Raw genomic sequence first — 19420 nt, 5'->3', positions numbered from 1 at the left:
AGATTTTGGAGTTCTTTCCCCCGCTTGGTCACTTCGACGCCCCCTCGCTGGTCATACCTCCCCCAGTCATGAACATAAAGCGACATCCTTGACTACCAGTGGCGGAACCGGGGGGGGGGGGGGGGGGGTTGGTTCACCGCCCCCCTTAATTTCCAAAGCGAAAAAATGAAGAGTTTGTTTGCAAAAACCGATAAGTCCATTTTTGAAGATTTTGAAGTACGATCTCAGTCATAAAGTACAAAATGATACCTTTAAAATGATACATTGGTCACTACATATAAAGGTACATTTTTGAAGTTATGGTCAAAAGAAACAAAAATTTTCTTTTCATTTTCTATATTTTTCTTGAACTTTAATCGCAAATATCTCCATTTGGCAAATATGGACTTATCGTTTTTTGCAAACAAACTCTTCAAATATACATGTAGCTACAAACGGCAGTTTTTGGACTGTAAGATCTCAAAATTTTCAAGCTCGCCTCGCTCGCATTTAATCGTTATGCTATTCTCCTGATATTGCTGCCAGTAGTTGCCAGCAGTTAATTGTGCCCGTTGCCCCCCCCCCCTCCCCTTAATTTCCAAAGCGAAAAAAAGTTTTGGCTACAAACGGCAGTTTGGGGACTGTAAAATGTCAAAACTTTCAAGCTCGCTCGGTGGAGCCGGATAATGACAAACACATGTCAGTTTACTTCGCAATCAAGTCATAGTACAGTGAACATAACATGCAAATGAGATGCATAACACATGAACACATATGACAAAATATGAACAGCAGCCACTTTAATACCACCTCCCCGATGAGAGGGGGAGCATCCCAACGATGTGATGTAATATTCTACGCCAAAAAACGTGTTCCCGAGCACTTTTGTCATTATACAACGTCGGTCATTTTACTTACGTTGTGTGCGTATTGGTTTTGGGCACAAACAAAATTTTACAAAAATCGAACACCCAGATTAGACAGGAAAGGTATACGTACTGTCAATATGTGTGTACATAGCAATATGTTTATGCCAAGATGGTATAGGCAAACTGTATGTATCTACACTAGATTAAAATACGGTATATATATATATACATATTATATGTACTTTTTCATTTACCCTGGCTATTTCTACTTGTACGAAAATCACCAAGCTTAATCATATCCTTTAGAACTTTGACCTTTCCCAGATAATGGATGCTGTAAACAATCAATACAGTGCTCAATCGGTGGGGAATCCCAACATTGCAATACATCTCACATTCCACCCTATCGGGAAATGTGGTCTACAGCATGGTATGTGTTGCATGCAAAAGCATCGCACCATTTTGCATGTTCACTGAGTAAGGGCGAGGGCACAACTACGACTCAAAGACACATAGCTGTTGGATGGAAGCCTAGAGTGTGTTTGTGGCAACGGGTTTTCTCCTTCTTTCATAATCTTCAGAGCGTTCAAAGTGTTAGATGATAACTTAGTAGCCATCACTACGTGTTCTTGTGATAACAATCCATTGGCCTGACGTCTCGCGTGACACCGGAAATCTAATAATTATTGCAATATGGCGGCTTGCGAGGACGCGATAGCACAGCAACTTGAATGTCCCGTATGTATGGAAACTTTTAAAGAAGCTAGATACCTGGCATGTCTTCACACCTTTTGCGCAAAGTGCATAGAAGATTTTGCCGATGATGACTATAAGATTACTTGTCCAGAGTGTCGCCAAGAGACGTTTATCGACGAGGATTCCGGGACATCCATGCTTAAGCCGAATATCTTGGCTAACAGGATGGTGGAGACACTGGAGAATAAGAATGCAAACCATAATCACAAGGGTACGAAGGAGAAAGAACCAGTCTGCAAGAAACATCGGCCAATCCGCAAGAAGTATTTCTGCGACAAATGCCAAGAACTCATCTGCAGCGAGTGTTCGATGGAGAATCATGCAAACCATGCGACTAGAGTTAGTCTCGCGAAGACAGTCGTTATGGCGAGGACCCAGGCAATGCAGCAGATTCTTGACGACAGTGAGACAAAGCACAGGCAAAGGGAAAATATCATCCGTATTCTCCAAGAGAAATACAATCGGGGACATGCTCTTTTAGGATTGTCTATCATGGCCAGCAAGAGCAAGTTCGACGAGTTGTTCAAGTCACTTACTATTTTAAAGAGCGAATTTGACGAGAAATTGCAGGATATGATAGAGGTCCAGAAAGAGGACCTTGCTGAAACTTCTGTTGCTTGTGAGCTAGGGAGAGATCTGCTGGCCGGTGGTAATGAGGAAGATATCCTCACAACCTTTGAGCCGTGGTTAGATGCGATGAAAGCTGATGGCCAACGAGAATTGACCATCCCCATTATAGGCGAGGAGGAGAACATGATTCGGGAAACGGCTCACACTTGCCTCACTCATGTTTTGGGACTTGCAGCAGTATTGTCAGGTAAGATCGAGGATTTAAGTAACACGCTTGGAATGCTAAACTGTGAGGAGGACTTCACTCAAATTTGTCATCTGTAGTTTCACATACCTCACACTTCTCTACCCTGAAAGCTGACTGCACATAAAGACATCAGAGACTGGTCAGAGTCTCGTCAAGTGGTCGGAGACCCATACGTATTTGTAAGACATAATTACAATTTAGCCCAAATTGGTACGTGGATGCAGAAGTAGTAAAACACATGCATCTATGAAAGTTTGAGGAATCTCGGACATCCGGGCTCGGACAATTTATTATAATAATGTGTTTTCCAAAATAATGAAAGATCACTAAACGACGTACCTCTTTCAGACGTCAGCGGAACATTTCTCTTCAAAAAATGACAGTGCCAAGTCTAATCACTGTATTTTTTCTGAAAAAAAATAATGGTTTGGTATTATCTTGAGATTCTAGTTCGCCATCGTTGCTGTTCTGTGACACTCCAAATTGTTGTTATATTCTGTACCCAAAACTTTGAATTAAATTTTTGAACGGATAGTCCGATTTTCCATGAACTCAGCTAACGTGTATGATTAATATCTATAAATCAACTGAATCTGCATGTACGTTTTGTGGTAAAATCCCCTTTAAGTGTGTGTTCTGCTATTCCCCTTTAAGTGTGTGTTCTGCTATTCCCCTTTAAGTGTGTGTTCTGCTATTCCCCTTTAAGTGTGTGTTCTGCTATTCCACAGGTTCCTGCCAGTACTACCAGCCATTAGATAATCTAAGTGTAGCCCGAATCAAAAGGGAAATCGTAAATAAAACGTTTTGTCACGTAATAGCAATGAAAGCATAAACAATTGCCACTGTGCAACACAAAACCAACACAAAGTCGCGCGCCCTGATTTTACGAGAAATATGTCAGCATAATCAATATTCAGATCTTTTATATTGTCTGAAAGAGCATTCATTCTTTACATTTTGGTAAAATTTATGATCTTAAAACAATCTGGATTTTTAATTCTAATTTTAGCTGTTTTTCTGGATCAGTTTTTCTTTAAATGAATAATATGGACTAATATGTTGTAGAGACCACTTCTCAGTTTTTAGAAACAATTTAGACACTCCTCACTTTCAATTGTGATAAATTGTGAAACAATGGCGCTGCTGCACTTGAAGTTGCTATCAGCCATGAAATGAATCTCCTTAATAGACGCATACAATTTCAGGTATTACAAAAGTCTTAGAGTCTACTGTGGTTGATACAGAGTATTACATCCTCTTTTTGTCCCATTCTAATGGAAAAGAGATGATGATGATGATGAAACAGCATTTATATAGCACCATTTATCTGTAGAACCATTCAAAGACGCCAAAAAGAGCACAGCATAGTGAGAATTAAACACTTGAATATACCATTAGCTCCCGTGCCTCTTTTCTCAGTAAACACTTACCAGAATGTGTATACCTTCTTTTTATTATTCAGATTGGTTGAAAAGTCCAGTAATATTCAAGTACAAGTCATTTTAGAACTTGCAGTCTGCTCTTTCAGAACCTGCCCTTAATTAGTAATTCTCGTCTGGTAACGTTCTGGTGGTTTTGTGATCATGGTCACATATAGACCTTGGTAAGTGTTATTATTGTCCCCGCCGAACGAGTTCGAGCAGGGGACTATGAAACGGGCTCCGTACGTGTGTGTGTCCGTGTGTCCGTCCGTCCGTCCGTGTGTCCGTCCGTCCGTATGTCCGTGTGTGCGTCCGTCCGTCCGTGTGTCCGTGTGTGCGTCCGTGTGTGATCAAAATCTTCAATTTGCTACTTCTCTGTCATTTATGAGCCAATTTTGATTCTGTTTGCTTTATATGATAGCACTACATGGGAGCTTTGAAACTTCTACACAGAATTTCAGTCGTGACCTTTGACCTTGACCTTTGACCTATATTGTACATTTTGCTACAAAATGCTACTCCTTCGCCATTTCTAACCCGATTTCGATTCCGTTTGCTTTATATGATGGCACTAGGTGAGGGCTTCAAAACTTCTACACAGAATTTTGACCTTTGACTTCTTTGACCTTTGACCTTGATTTTTGACCTATATTGTACATTTTGCTACAAAATGCTACTCCTTCGCCATTTCTAACCCGATTTCGATTCCGTTTGCTTTATGTGATGGCACTAGGTGAGGGCTTCAAAACTTCTACACAGAATTTTGACCTTTGACTTCTTTGACCTTTGACCTTGATTTTTGACCTATATTGTACATTGGCTACAAAATGCTACTCCTTCGCCATTTCTAACCCGATTTCGATTCCGTTTGCTTTATGTGATGGCACTAGGTGAGGGCTTCAAAACTTCTACACAGAATTTTGACCTTTGCCTTCTTTGACCTTTGACCTTGATTTTTGACCTATATTGTACATTGGCTACAAAATGCTACTCCTTCGCCATTTCTAACCCGATTTCGATTCCGTTTGCTTTATGTGATGGCACTAGGTGAGGGCTCCAAAACTTTTACACAGAATTTTGACCTTTGACTTCTTTGACCTTTGACCTTGATTTTTTACCTATATTGCACATTTTGCTACAAAATGCTACTTCCGGCGGGGACATATATTACGCACCGCGTAATTTCTACTTTTCCTTGTGTTTACATGTACCTTCCTCCCAGAATTGCAAGCGAATGACACTTCCCCAGCAGCAGACAATGCTACAGGAAAAGGCTTGCAGAAGGCAAGTTCATCTTCATGCAAGAGGCAGCCCCAGATAATCACAGGATCTGGCACAAGAAAGAGGGATGCAGGTAAATCCCAAGCTTTATTGAGTCAATCGATGTCACTCCTAAGTATGGAGCAGCCCCGGTCTTCATCCACACCTCGTTATGAAAGGTGTATTCCGTAGCACGAAATTCATATAAGCAACAATTGGGTGCTGCTACTCGTTTATTGAGCTGAGCAAGTTTGCTTCGATCCCAGCTAAACATCCAGCTTGCCATTACAAAAAATGCTATTTCCCTCACAAATCCAGTGACCCAAATTTGCCTTGTCCACTTACCACAAAACAAGAAGCCGGAAAATTGTTCCATGTAAACACTTTGTGCCACCGACTCTTTTATTTACCGAGAAGAGTATATGTGAAGAGTCTTTTTTTTAACTCGTCCAGAATTTTTCCCTTGCTGCTCTCGTAGCGTTCCTATTGTGTAAGCGACATAGATGAATCAGTATAAAGAAGGTCAGTTCGGCCAACTCCATCACACCATAACTGACCCCGAAACATTAAATCGCGAAGTTATCACCGATTCCACTAAAAGATTATAATCAACTCAAGAGTTTTACTTTATGGTCAATATTTAGGAATATTGTGGTTATTAAAGTCTGTAAGGATATTAACTTTCCAAAGGGAGGTCCTGTGTTCGAATCCTGCGGGTTGTTTACATCCGTAAACATCCATTTGACCCAGTAGTGTTGAAATTCTAGTGGAATACTGAATAATGGCTAGATAATTCCAAGAACAAGAGCACTGTAAAAAAAAACAACAACAACAGTAAAATATAATATAAGGACGTTTTACCAATGTGGATTCGGTAAACAATTATACAGAAATAGTAGTAATTCTCAATCAAGTCTGATGAATCTCCGACAATACTTTTGTGTTTTACAAAATGAATAAAGAGTATACTGAAAGAATTAAATTAAATTTGACTAGAACGGTTCAAATGTCAAATCGTAGATATAACATTATATCATGCACATACTGTAATAGCACTGGAAACATACACTATTTAACACTGTAACAAATTTGCATGCCTTCCTCTTCCCAGGATTGCACGTGAATGACCCTTCCCCATCACAGGCAGCAGAAAATGCCACAGGAAAAGTTTTGCAGAAGGCACGTTCATCTTCATGCAAGACGCAGCCACCAAACATTGCAGGATCTGCTATAAGAAAGGGGGGTGCAGGTAAATCCCATGCTTTATTGAGTCAATCGATCTCATTCCTAAGTGTGTGACTTCTGCCACATCTTATTATGAAAGGCGTATCCCGTACAACACGCGATTCATGGAAGCAACAATTAGGAGTTAGTTAAGGTCGTGTCATACCTTTCAGGGCAAGCCAGGGGCGTCACCAGCTTTTTTTCAAGGGGGGTGCGTTTTGACCCTAATGTAACGAGATATTTTTTGACAGACATTTGGAATATAGGAAGCTCTCAATCCCTAGACTTTTACTGTTTTTGAGGGAAACCAAGCGGGGAAAAGGCACCGGCGTAGCTAGGATTTCATCTTGGGGGGGGGGGGGGGGGGGGTGTTAGTATGCGAGGGAGCGAGCAAGGGGGAAGGGAGGGTGTGGAAGTTACACTGATGTCATGAACGCGACCGAGCCCGAGCAAGCGGAGAGAGCGAGGGGGGATTTGTTGCATGTTTTGCTTGTTTTATCGACTTGAAACAGTCCTACTTGTCTAAAGTAAAGCAGTATATTTTGATGTAGATTAATATCGAACAATTTGCCTATAAAATAGTATCATCCAAATAAACTTCATGTCGTAATATTTACACGGAGTATCATGAACGCGGCCAAGCAAGAGCGAGTGGAGTGAGCGAGGGGGAGGATGTGGGAGGGAGTGTCCCCCTCCCATGGTGAGCACTTTTTGCATTTTGATGTTGTAAATGTGCAATTTGATGCAGGTATTTTGCGTGTTTGTCGACTTGAAACAGTCCCACTTGTTTAAGGTATCAGTACATTTTGAAGTAAATTGTTATTGAACAATTTGCCCATAAATGGTATAATTCAAATAAACTTCTAGTAATAATTCTTACACTGATGTCATGAACGCGACCAAGCCCAAACAAGCGGAACGAGCAAGGGGGGGGGGGGGTTGTGGGAGGGGGTTGTCCCCCTATAAATGGATTATGGAATGACATTTTGACATTTTACAGTCCCCAAACTGCCGTTTGTAGCCATATTTTTTTTTGCTTTGGAAATTAAGGGGGGGGGGGGGGGCGCACCGGGCGCAACTGCAGGCAATTACTGGCAGCAACATCAGGTGAATGACATAACGATTAAATGCGAGTATTAAGCAGCGAAGAGAGCGAGCTTGAAAATTTTGACATTTTACAGAAAAAAAAACTACCATTTGGAGCTATATTTTTTCGCTCTGGAAATAAAGGGAGGGGGGGGGGGGGGGGGGAGAGGGCGCACCGGGCGCAACTGCCAGCACTTACTGGCAGCAACATCAGGAGAAAGGCATAACAATTAAATGCGAAAAATATAATGGTTTGGTATTATCTTGAGATTCTAGCTCGCCATCGTTGCTGTTCTGTGACACTCCAAATTGTTGTTATATTCTGTACCCAAAACTTTGAATTAAATTTTGAACGGATAATCCGATTTTCCACGAACTCAGCTAACGTGTATGATTAATATCTATAAATCAACTGAATCTGCATGTACGTTTTGTGGTAAAATCCCCTTTAAGTGTGTGTTCTGCTATTCCCCTTTAAGTGTGTGTTCTGCTATTCCCCTTTAAGTGTGTGTTCTGCTATTCCCCTTTAAGTGTGTGTTCTGCTATTTCCCTTTAAGTGTGTGTTCTGCTATTCCACAGGTTCCTGCCAGTACTACCAGCCATTAGATAATCTAAGTGTAGCCCGAATCAAAAGGGAAATCGTAAATAAAACGTTTTGTCACGTAATAGCAATGAAAGCATAAACAATTGCCACTGTGCAACACAAAACCAACACAAAGTCGCGCGCCCTGATTTTACGAGAAATATGTCAGCATAATCAATATTCAGATCTTTTATATTGTCTGAAAGAGCATTCATTCTTTACATTTTGGTAAAATTTATGATCTTAAAACAATCTGGATTTTTAATTCTAATTTTAGCTGTTTTTCTTGATCAGTTTTTCTTTAAATGAATAATATGGTCTAATATGTTTTAGAGACCACTTCTCAGTTTTTAGAAACAATTTAGACACTCCTCACTTTCAATTGTGATAAATTGTGAAACAATGGCGCTGCTGCACTTAAAGTTGCTATCAGCCATGAAATGAATCTCCTTAATAGACGCATACAATTTCAGGTATTACAAATGTCTTAGAGTCTACTGTGGTTGATACAGAGTATTACATCCTCTTTTTGTCCCATTCTAATGGAAAAGAGATGATGATGATGATGATGATGAAATAGCATTTATGTAGCACCATTTATCTGTAGAACCATTCAAAGGCGCCAAAAGAGCACAGCATAGTGAGAATTAAACACTTGAATATACCATTAGCTCCCGTGCCTCTTTTCTCAGTAAACACTTACCAGAATGTGTATACCTTCTTTTTATTATTCAGATTGGTTGAAAAGTCCAGTAATATTCAAGTACAAGTAATTTTAGAACTTGCAGTCTGCTCTTTCAGAACCTGCCCTTAATTAATAATCCTCGTCTGGTAATGTTCTGGTGGTTTTGTGATCATGGTCACATATAGACCTTGGTAAGTGTTATTATGTTTACATGTACCTTCCTCCCAGAATTGCAAGCGAATGAAACTTCCCCAGCAGCAGACAATGCTACAGGAAAAGACTTGCAGAAGGCAAGTTCATCTTCATGCAAGAGGCAGCCCCAGATAATCACAGGATCTGGCACAAGAAAGAGGGATGCAGGTAACTCCCAAGCTTTATTGAGTCAATCGATGTCACTCCTAAGTATGGAGCAGCCCCGGTCTTCATCCACACCTCATTATGAAAGGTGTATCCCGTAGCATGAACTTCATATAAGCAACAATTGGGTGTTGCTATAACTCGGTTATTGAGCTGAGCAAGTTTGCTTCGATCCCAGCTAAACATCCAGCTTGCCATTACAAAAAATGCTATTTCTCTCACAAATCCAGTGACCCAAATTTGCCTTGTCCACTTACCACAAAACAAGAAGCCGGAAAATTGTTCCATGTAAACACTTTGTGCCACCGACTCTTTTATTTACCGAGAAGTGTATATGTGAAGAGTCTTTTTTGTAACTCGTCCAGAATTTTTCCCTTGCTGCTCTCGTAGCGTTCCTATTGTGTAAGCGACATAGATGAGTCAGTATAAAGAAGGTCAGTTCGGCCAACTCCATCACACCATCACTGACCCCGAAACATTAAATCGCGAAGTTATCACCGATTCCACTAAAAGATTATAATCAACTCAAGAGTTTTACTTTATGGTCAATATTTAGGAATATTGTGGTTATTAAAGTCTGTAAGGATATTAACTTTCCAAAGGGAGGTCCTGTGTTCGAATCCTGCGGGTTGTTTACATCCGTAAACATCCATTTGACCCAGTAGTGTTGAAATTCTAGTGGAATACTGAATAATGGCTAGATAATTCCAAGAACAAGAGCACTGTAAAAAAAACAACAACAGTAAAATATAATATAAGGACGTTTTACCAAAGTGGATTCGGTAAACAATTATACAGAAATAGTAGTAATTCTCTATCAAGTCTGAGGAATCTCGGACAATACTTTTGTGTTTTACAAAATGAATAAAGAGTACTGAAAGACTTACCTCTTTCAAATGGCAGGTGGAATATTACTTTTAAGATACGTAACAAATCTAATGATTGTGAAATGAAATCTACCATCATTTTCTTTATACCTTGTTTTTTACACCATAATTGCCCCTTTTTCTTATCTGGATTGTTACAATCTTTCTAGTCATCGATGACGAGACCTGGATCTCGCCAAAGCTATGAAATTTCATAAATATTGAACGGATAGTCCGATTTTTACTCGGACTCAACCACCGTGTACGACTACTATTTCTACTTCCATGTTTGTATTGCTATTCCAGAGGTTCCAGTCAGTAGGCCTATACATCAGCTATCAAATTTGACTAGAACGGTTCAAATGTCAAATCGTAGATATAACATTATATCATGCACATACTGTAATAGCACTGGAAACATACACTATTTAACACTGTAACAAATTTGCATGCCTTCCTCTTCCCAGGATTGCACGTGAATGACCCTTCCCCATCACAGGCAGCAGAAAATGCCACAGGAAAAGTTTTGCAGAAGGCACGTTCATCTTCATGCAAGACGCAGCCACCAAACATTGCAGGATCTGCTATAAGAAAGGGGGATGCAGGTAAATCCCATGCTTTATTGAGTCAATCGATCTCATTCCTAAGTGTGTGACTTCTGCCACATCTTATTATGAAAGGCGTATCCCGTACAACACGCAATTCCTGGAAGCAACAATTAGGAGTTAGTTAAGGTCGTGTCATACCTTTCAGGGCAAGCCAGGGGCGTCACCAGCTTTTTTTCAAGGGGGGTGCGTTTTGACCCTAATGTAACGAGATATTTTTTGACAGACATTTGGAATATAGGAAGCTCTCAATCCCTAGACTTTTACTGTTTTTGAGGGAAACCAAGCGGGGAAAAGGCACCGGTGTAGCTAGGATTTCATCTTGGGGGGGGGGGGGGGGGGGGGTGTTAGTATGCAAGGGAGCGAGCAAGGGGGGGGGGGGGAGGGAGGGTGTGGAAGTTACATTAATGTCATGAACGCGACCGAGCCCGAGCAAGCGGAGAGAGCGAGGGGGGATTTGATGCATGTTTTGCTTGTTTTATCGACTTGAAACAGTCCCACTTGTTTAAAGTAAAGCAGTATTATGTAGATAAATATCGAACAATTTGCCTATAAAATAGTATCATCCAAATAAACTTCATGTTTTAATATTTACACTGAGTATCATGAACGCGGCCAAGCAAGAGCGAGGGGAGTGAGCGAGGGGGAGGATGTGGGAGGGAGTGTTCCCCTCCCATGGTGAGCACTTTTTGCATTTTGATGTTGTAAATGGTGCAATTTGATGCAGGTATTTTGCGTGTTTTATCGACTTGAAACAGTCCCACTTGTTTAAGGTATCAGTACATTTTGAAGTAAATTGTTATTGAACAATTTGCCCATAAATATTGTATAATTCAAATAAACTTCTAGTAATAATTCTTACACTGATGTCATGAACGCGACCGAGCCCGAACAAGCGGAACGAGCAAGGGGGAGGTTGTGGGAGGGGGTTGTCCCCTATAAATGGATTATGGAATGACATTTTGACATTTTACAGTCCCAAAACTGCCGTTTGTAGCCATTTTTTTTTTTTGCTTTGGAAATTAAGGGGGGGGGGGGGTCGCACCGGGCGCAACTGCAGGCAATTACTGGCAGCAACATCAGGTGAATGACATAACGAATAAATGCGAGTATTAAGCAGCGAAGAGAGCGAGCTTGAAAATTTTGACATTTTACAGTAAAAAAAAAAAACTACCATTTGGAGCTATATTTTTTCGCTCTGAAAGTAAAGGGGGGGGGGGGGGGAGGGCGCATCGGGCGCATTGACTGCCAGCAATTACTGGCAGCAACACCAGGAGAAAGGCATAACAATTAAATGCGAGCGAGCGGAGCGAGCGAGCTTGAATATTTTGACATTTTACAGTAACAAAAAAAACCTGCCGTTTGTTGCTATTTTTTTCGCTTTGGAATTGAAGGGGGTGGGGGCGCATCGGGCGAATTAACTGCCAGCAATTACTGGCAGCAATATCAGGAGAGCATAACGATTACATGCGAGCTGGCGGAGCGAGCGAGCTGGAAAATTTTACATTTTACAGTCCAAAAGCTGCCGTTCTTAGCCGTATTTTTTCGCTTTGGAAATCAAGGGAGGGGGGCGCACCGGGCGGAACTGCTGGCAATTACTGGCAGCAACATCAGGTGAATTGCATAACGATTAAATGCGAGCGAGTGAAGAGAGCGAGCTTGACAATTTAACATTTTACTGTCCAAAAACTGCCGTTCTTTATATAGCCATATTTTTTCGCTTTGGAAATTAAGGGGGGGGGGGGGGTGGAGCGCATGCCACCGGGCGCAATTGCTGGCAATTACTGGCAGCAACATCAGGTGAATTGCATAACGATTCAATGCAAGCGAGCGAAGAGAGCGAGCTTTAAAATTTTGACATTTTACAGTAGAAAAACTGCCGCTTTGGAAATTAAGGGGGGGGGGGGCGCACCGGGTGCAACTGCAGACAATTACTGGCAGTAACATCAGGGGAATTGCATAAAGATTAGATGCGAGCGAGCTTGAAAATTTTGACATTTTACAGTCCAAAAACTGCCGTTTGTAGCTATACTTTTTCGCTTTGGAAATTAAGAGGGGGGCGGGGACGCCCGGTGCGCCCCTCCCCCTGGATCCGCCACTGGTAGTCAAGGGTGTCGGTTTATGTTCATGACTGGGGGATGTATGACCAGCGAGGTGGCTTCGAAGTGACCAAGCATGGGAAGGATGTCCAAAATCTATCTAAATAGTAAACACTGTATAGAAAACACTTGTACAAGTAGATATCTATAAAATCAGTGCTGCCAGAACCATGGGTGCGAATTGTTTTTGCCCACGAGGTTTTTTTTTGTGTGTGTGTGTGTCCCCGATGCAAAATTTCAAAAAAAAATATAAATAGATAAAAAATAATAATCATTTAGGGTCCGGCGTTGAGGTCGCTCGCAGACTGAATTTTGTTTTGTTTTGTTTTTGGTTTTTTTAAGGGTCTGAAGGGGAGTGCGTTCGCACCCAACGCACTCCCCCCCCCCCCCTTCCCTGGTGACGCCCATGCAAGCCTTGCGTGCGACTCGCGAAGAACAATTTTTACTACCCGGAGGTCCCCGCAGATTACCCGCACATTACAGTACATAGCACGTATCTCACCTGTAGTCGCCCGAAGGTGCGCACGCAAATCTTTTTACCTGCAACCATGTATAGACCTTGTCACACCTTTCCGGGCAAGCTACGCGGGCTTGTTGCGTGTGGGAATTTTCCAGCATACCGGACAATTTCTGAGGGCAAGCAAGGATTTGGGCGAGTCAGTAAATGCGTCTTATACCCCGTTCAGAGTCCCATTTTGTCTAGCACAACCTTAAGAGATCTTGCTGTGTTCACGCAAGACGATGGGGACTCTAAACGGTCACGGCGTAAGCATCTAGCATAAGTCTGGAGTGAGTCTGGCACAAGTCTGGCGTGAATGTCGTGCTAGACAGCCTAACACGAGTCTAGCACAACCTCTAGAGGTTATGCTGTGTTCACGCCAGACGAGGGGACTCTGAACGGTCTCGGCACAAACACGGCGTGAACATAGTCTGGTTTTCAGACCCTTTGCCAAGTGTACTCCTTTTACAAAATGCACCCTCGCGGATTTTGTTGCCGCCCTTCATGAAGTCACCGTTTTTGTCAAAGGATAAGGCCCATCAGCTTATCCTGCTACTTCTAGAAGCAGTAAATATTCTGAAAAGGAAATTAGCGTGAGAAAACGGTCTGAAAACCAGACTAGCGTAAACACAGTACACACTTCCAGAGACCAGCACTGTTTGTGATGGAAAAAAAAAAAAAAAAAAAAAAAAAAACCTTCCACTGATTTCCATAGAAATGTATGCGGACCTCACTCTAGACGACAAGGGGACTCTGAACGGGGGTCTCTCTTAACACCCACTGAGTTTGTATAAAAAAAATAGCTAGTTTTCATCTAGCATGTCCTCCAGAGGTCCTCCTAGACAGGGGGAACGGGGTATTACTTGCTGGACGGGTTCTAACTAAGTTCTACTTGCGGGTATGCTGTGTGACCTGTGTGCCAGGCGCGTTTGGGTTGACAACTCAGTGAAGGAATTCCTCTCAAGGAATGGCAGAAGTCCCACAGAATGTCGTTATCTTGGCAGCATACGAGGACTGCGAAGTACTTGCGTGGGATTTGCCTGCGAGTTGCTGCCGCTAAGGGCCTCCTAATGGTGTTCTGCGTGGACCTCTGCGGACAATCCCCGCGACTCACCCGGAAAAAGTTTTGGTCATGCTCAACACTTGACTACGCGCTAGGTACTGTCAGGTGCGGACCAACTGCGGAGAGCTCCGGGTAGCAAATTTGTTTCCCCTCAAGTCAACCCGCAAAACATCCTCAGATACGGGATGACAAGGCCATGGGCATGCTCAAAACTTGTTCCGAGTGCGTCGGGGGGGGGGGGGGGGGGGTTCGTTTGCAGAGGTAGACGCAGAACACCAGTTAGAGACCCTTACCGGCAGCACCTCGCAGGCAACTCCAACGCAGGTACTTCGCAGTACCCGTAAGTCGCTCGTAACAGAAAACGGATCGGTTTCAACGCTCTCACGCAGGTCACACGGAATACATGCAAGTAGAAGGTAAGTAGCTCTCGTCTAGAAGGTAAGACACAAGTGGAAAATTCGCAAACATTCTTGTCCTCCGGCAGAAAATTCTCCTGCGTGCTGGAAAATCCCTACTCGCAACAAGCATGCGTAGCTTGCCCGGAAAGGTGTGACACGGCCTCCACTCGATTATTGAGCTGCGCAAATTCGATACGATCCCAACCAGACTTCCCGCTCGCCATAACATGTTTGTTTGTTTTTCATTTTCATCTGAGAAGATGGCTGGATATCCCATATTCAGCTACACTAAGCTGGTCTTCCATGGGGTCCAGTTGGATGTGAGGCGTTACCACTTCACAGGGTTAAACATCCTGTTCTTTGCAATGAATGAATGAAGCGGGATCTTTTGCGTGCATGAGTTGTGACTCTCTCATTCGCGGGACCTCCATTTTATGTCCTATCCGAGGGACAGAGTGTTTTGCCTCTTGCTGGAGGGGACGGTAGGATTACACACAACATTGCTCAGTCCAGACTCGGGTTCGAACCCGGGTCCTTAAGATCGTGAGGCAGACGCGCTACCGACTGAGCCAACTCACCGCCCTTCATAACAATATAATGTCAGTTATTTCAAAATCCAGCGATCAGAATCCGACTCGTCAAATAACCATAAAACAACACGCCCGGAAATAGTCCCTCGTGAACATCTCGTGACACCGACTGTAACACAGCGAAAGTAAATTCAAACAGTCGTCTTTGACTCGTTCAGATTTTTCCCTTGCTGCTCGCATGGCATATCTTTTACGCTTATAGTGTAAGTAGTCTGGTTTTCAGACCCTTTGCCAACTGGACTCCGAGGCTATTTGAATTTTCAATTTGTTCGGGGGCAAACTACACGTGGTCTATTCAAAATAATCATAACACAAAATCTGACTTTGAAAATACGTCGTCACAACGGCAATAGCATGTGAAAATATATTTTTCAGATGAAAGTTGAATACCCGTGCAAACTTTTCCCCAAAATTCGGTTCTAGTGCTTCTTAATGTATGTCACTTTCAATATTATCAATTGAAAATCAATAAAAGATAGGAGATACAAACTTGAACAAAAAAAATCCCTAAAACCTACAAAAAATAACAAAGAGCACACTACAAGGTAATAGTCAGCTCAAAGATTTTACAGTCATTATTTGGGAAGCGCTGTGGTAAAATGGATAACGTCATAGACTTTCCCAAAAAGACGTCCTGTGTTGAATCCTGCCTGAGTTTACCCAAAGTATAGAGCATGTAGAGTCAGCGAATGCAGAAGCTGAAGTACACATTTATGAAGTTCTAGGAATCTAAGACAGTATATATGAGGGCCTTTTGTTTGTTCGTTCTTGTTTTCAACAGAATAATGAAAAAGTTCTATTCTAAAATGACTAACATCTTCCAGACGGCAGGTTGAATATTACCTTTAGCATATTAGTAACATACCTAATGACTGTGCATTTTCCAGGTAAATGAAATGTCATGTAACTTTCTTTATATTTTGTTATATTATGATTATTGCCATACTCTCACATCCCGACGGGACATTGATTTCCCCAAAGCTATGAAAGTTCAAAAACAAAATAGTAAAGGGATAACAATTTTTACTTAACATTCACAAATAAGTACTACTAACATTTCTGCTTTCACTGAATCGGCATGTTAATTTTGACATGAAGTGTCCTTTAAGTTTGCGCGTTCTTTTCTAGGGGCTCCCGTCTTTACTACCGGCCATGTATCTAAGTACCCCAAGTCAAGAAAATCGTAGATAAAACATTTTGTCATGTAATAGCAATGAAAATTTAAACTGTTTGGCACTGGAGATATTATTTTGTGTACTTTCTTACAGGACCTATTACGACGGGTGCAGGTATGTTCGTTTCATCGAGGCAACGGATGTCACTGCAAAGTGGAGAGCAGCCCCGCTTTTATGCCACAGCTCCTTTGAAAGTTGCATCCATGAGCAGGCCAGTTAAACCAGTAGCAATTAGGAGTGGTTACTCGGGCGATGAGCAGCGTGGACTCCAGTCAACTGCAAACTCTGCTTTGATCCGATCTACAACTTCTGCTAACCGTTACCAAAAGCTCAATCCTTTCCAAACATATCGAACACAGACTTCTCTCCAGGTACCTAAATCCGACTCGTCTAGTAACCATAAAACACCACTCCCGGACTTTTTCTCTTTTTTTAAACAGCCCTATTTAGATAAAAGGGACTGTCCCATCTTTTCTAATGTAAGCGACAAAGATGAGTCAGGAATGAAAGTGAAATCTCCCAACTCCATCACACCATACATGGTCACTACCCCAGTATCAACACCCTTACAGAAAACGTCACCATCATCAGACACTCGTCCAAGAAGTAAAGTCATGTTCCCTGAACATTTTGATTCAGCCAGGAAGCAGACCGACAAGTAAGAACGTCACCAACTATTCAATCCACGATCGGACTGTCGCTTGTAGCGAAAAGGGTAGATTTTGGAGAGAAGTGGCCACTACCGTATAACAAACTTATTCGATACTTTTGAAAAGTATACTCTTCATATATCATCACAACCTTACAAGTAACAAATTTACGAAGAGTCCCTTTCTGGGAACATATCCAAATGACGTTGTCAATTTGGCTAGCGAATAACCGTTGGTAGTGAGTAAGATGTGTAGAAAGACACGAGTTTTTTGTCTATGTGAGTGTCGCAATTATGCAATCTCAGTGACCAGATATGGATTATGTGAATTTTCAACTGTGATCTATTCAAACTCTCCGGAGGAATCTAACGCTGTGAGTGTAATTTGCCTATCCCTTGGAGGTGTTCTGGGCATCCCTTATCATTTATGACCCCCACTGGATTATGGAACGTGTGTTTGTTACTAATGGTGGACCAGTATCAAAACGTAACCAAGTTTTGTTGTAGCAATGGATACAATGATTGCCTGAAGTTTGCATGTAATTGTGAAACTTTGCGATTCCGATAATTGTTCCGTCGTCATACTAAGCATCTACATGGCTCACCTCTTTGTTCCTTTCTTTGTTGATCTTCTCTACCATAAATGACCAGTAATCAATACTCCAAGTCTTGTTTGTTTGATATCAGTTAAAGCACAAGTCCACCTTCATAGACATGTGGGTGAGTGAATGGAACAATATTAGTAGAACACATTAGTGAGAGTTTGAGGAAAATCGGACAGTCCTTTAAAAAATTATGAACTTTAGAAGTTTCTGCTCAGTCACGGCTGGATGAGAAGACTACTATATATTGTGATGTCACATGTGTACAGCGATTTAAAGAATGTTTAAAGAAATTCAACATTTTTCACTTTTCTCGCATAGCAAAAGAACACTCGTCTTCTCTCTTTCAGAGGGCAAGGGTAATAATATTACCATTAACATACGTCAGTAACAAGTCGGAGAAATGTGCACTTTATTCAAAAAGTAAAGTTTGTGAATTTTTTTTATTATCCTTATTATCGTTCTACGCATGTGACATTATATACTGTAGTAGTCTTCGCATACGGCAGTGATTGCGCATATACTTTCACATTTTGTATTTTTCTGACAAACAACCTTAAGTGTAATGCTCATAAGCCTACACCATGCTTTTTCAATGTGGCGAGTTGTTCTATTATAATACGAGGAATTTCTATAGTCAAACCCAACACCTTTTTTCCTTTTCGAAAACAATCGTAAAAACAGAATCATAGAAAGCTCAGTGAGTCCGTTCCTTAGGTTTACGAATTAATACATTCAGTTTGATACATCATTAGGCGCCATGTTGTGTGGCTGGACAGCCTTTTGGTTGGAATGATGCCGCACAGCCTTTTGGTTGGAATGATGCCGCGAATGTTTTTCTGTATCTATTAGAGGTGCTTTTCACACATGCGATGGATCATGGATGCACGTCACGATTGCCACACCCACGAGTCATACATCCCACGAGCTAGTCGCCAAGTGAACAAGGCACACGAGCTCAACATCACTGACTCGTTGGTGTCAGGCTTCTGGTGTTTGATCCTTTTATCTTCACCTGGGCCCGCCCCTTATGTGTTATAAATGGTGACACCACATTTGCTCCTGCGACAAATGTTCCGGTCCTATTCTCTTCAAGGAATAAAAAGGTTATGGTTAGGGTTGTGATAGGGGAATTTTGTTTAGTTTGATGTGAGAACTAGGATTAGGGTTATGATTATGTTTTGTGATGGAAGAATGTATGCTTGGCTTAGCGTGCAGATATATGCATTTCATGGAGCAAAGTCTCGCAGGAGCAAATGTCAAGGAACCATATTACAGCTGGTGTTTGCCACTCAATGGACCAGCTTCATTATATGTATTCGTGTTTTGTTATGAACAACGCATGGTTACACTTCATGATGCCTGAATACATTGCAAAAACTTTCCTATTTTCCGGTATTTGTTCATAGTCATACCATGCAGCAACATTATGTGATTCTTCGTGTTCTTCGCTTCTCTCTTTGTTGATCTCCTTTATAACGGACAGTAATCAATGCTACCGCTCCTATATACGTCAGGAAAGAAAAGTCCCAACATATTTCAAGGTTGCTTGTATTAACAGTAGCGTTGATATATTTCCTACACTTTAAAAACATCGGTGTTAGATTTAACATCACGGGTGTTAAATCTAACACCTATCAAACTTCAATAAAGGACCACACCCACAGGTGTTGAAAATGCACTGTGATGGTGTTGAAAAGTGCTCACCTGACACTTCGTGGTGTTAATTTGACACTGTACCTGGTGTTGTTTTGACACTGTACTGGTGTTAATTCAAAAATGACACCACATGGTGTTGATTTGATATTTGTTGGTGTTAATATCAATGGTTTAACAC

The 19420-nt window shown here is 41.7% G+C and overlaps 1 protein-coding gene across 4 annotated transcripts; it reads left to right on the top strand.

Annotated features, from left to right (window-relative positions):
* The first annotated feature begins 1138 nt into the window (after window positions 1–1138).
* Window positions 1139–19177, top strand: LOC139733288 (uncharacterized). Of its 4 annotated transcripts, XM_071644122.1 has the most exons (6): window positions 1139–2421; window positions 5065–5196; window positions 6214–6351; window positions 8909–9040; window positions 10371–10508; window positions 16426–19177. In XM_071644122.1, the coding sequence occupies exons 1-6, from the start codon at window positions 1542–1544 to the stop codon at window positions 16992–16994; spliced, it is 1989 nt and encodes a 662-aa protein (XP_071500223.1). In that variant the 5' UTR covers window positions 1139–1541; the 3' UTR covers window positions 16995–19177. The 4 variants fall into 4 exon arrangements, with proteins under 4 accessions (XP_071500223.1, XP_071500225.1, XP_071500224.1 ...); XM_071644124.1 differs by lacking the exon at window positions 6214–6351; XM_071644123.1 differs by lacking the exon at window positions 10371–10508.
* Window positions 19178–19420: the final 243 nt, after the last annotated feature.

Source organism: Diadema antillarum, unplaced genomic scaffold (genome assembly GCF_040938485.1).
Source record: "Diadema antillarum isolate AM-2024a unplaced genomic scaffold, OU_Dant_1.0 seq00000467_RagTag, whole genome shotgun sequence".
Taxonomy (NCBI): Eukaryota; Metazoa; Echinodermata; class Echinoidea; order Diadematoida; family Diadematidae; genus Diadema; species Diadema antillarum.
This window is presented reverse-complemented; position numbering and strand designations above follow the sequence as displayed.

What these genes read in the sequence shown, in the direction of transcription:
- LOC139733288 (XM_071644122.1), top strand. Translation starts at nt 1,542, where the DNA reads ATGGCGGCTTGCGAGGACGCGATAGCACAGCAACTTGAATGTCCCGTA. An exon ending in TATAAGAAAGGGGGGTGCAG is followed by an intron (nt 6,352 to 8,908) that starts GTAAATCCCATG and finishes CCTTCCTCCCAG; the next exon opens with AATTGCAAGCGAATGAAACT. An exon ending in TATAAGAAAGGGGGATGCAG is followed by an intron (nt 10,509 to 16,425) that starts GTAAATCCCATG and finishes ACTTTCTTACAG; the next exon opens with GACCTATTACGACGGGTGCA.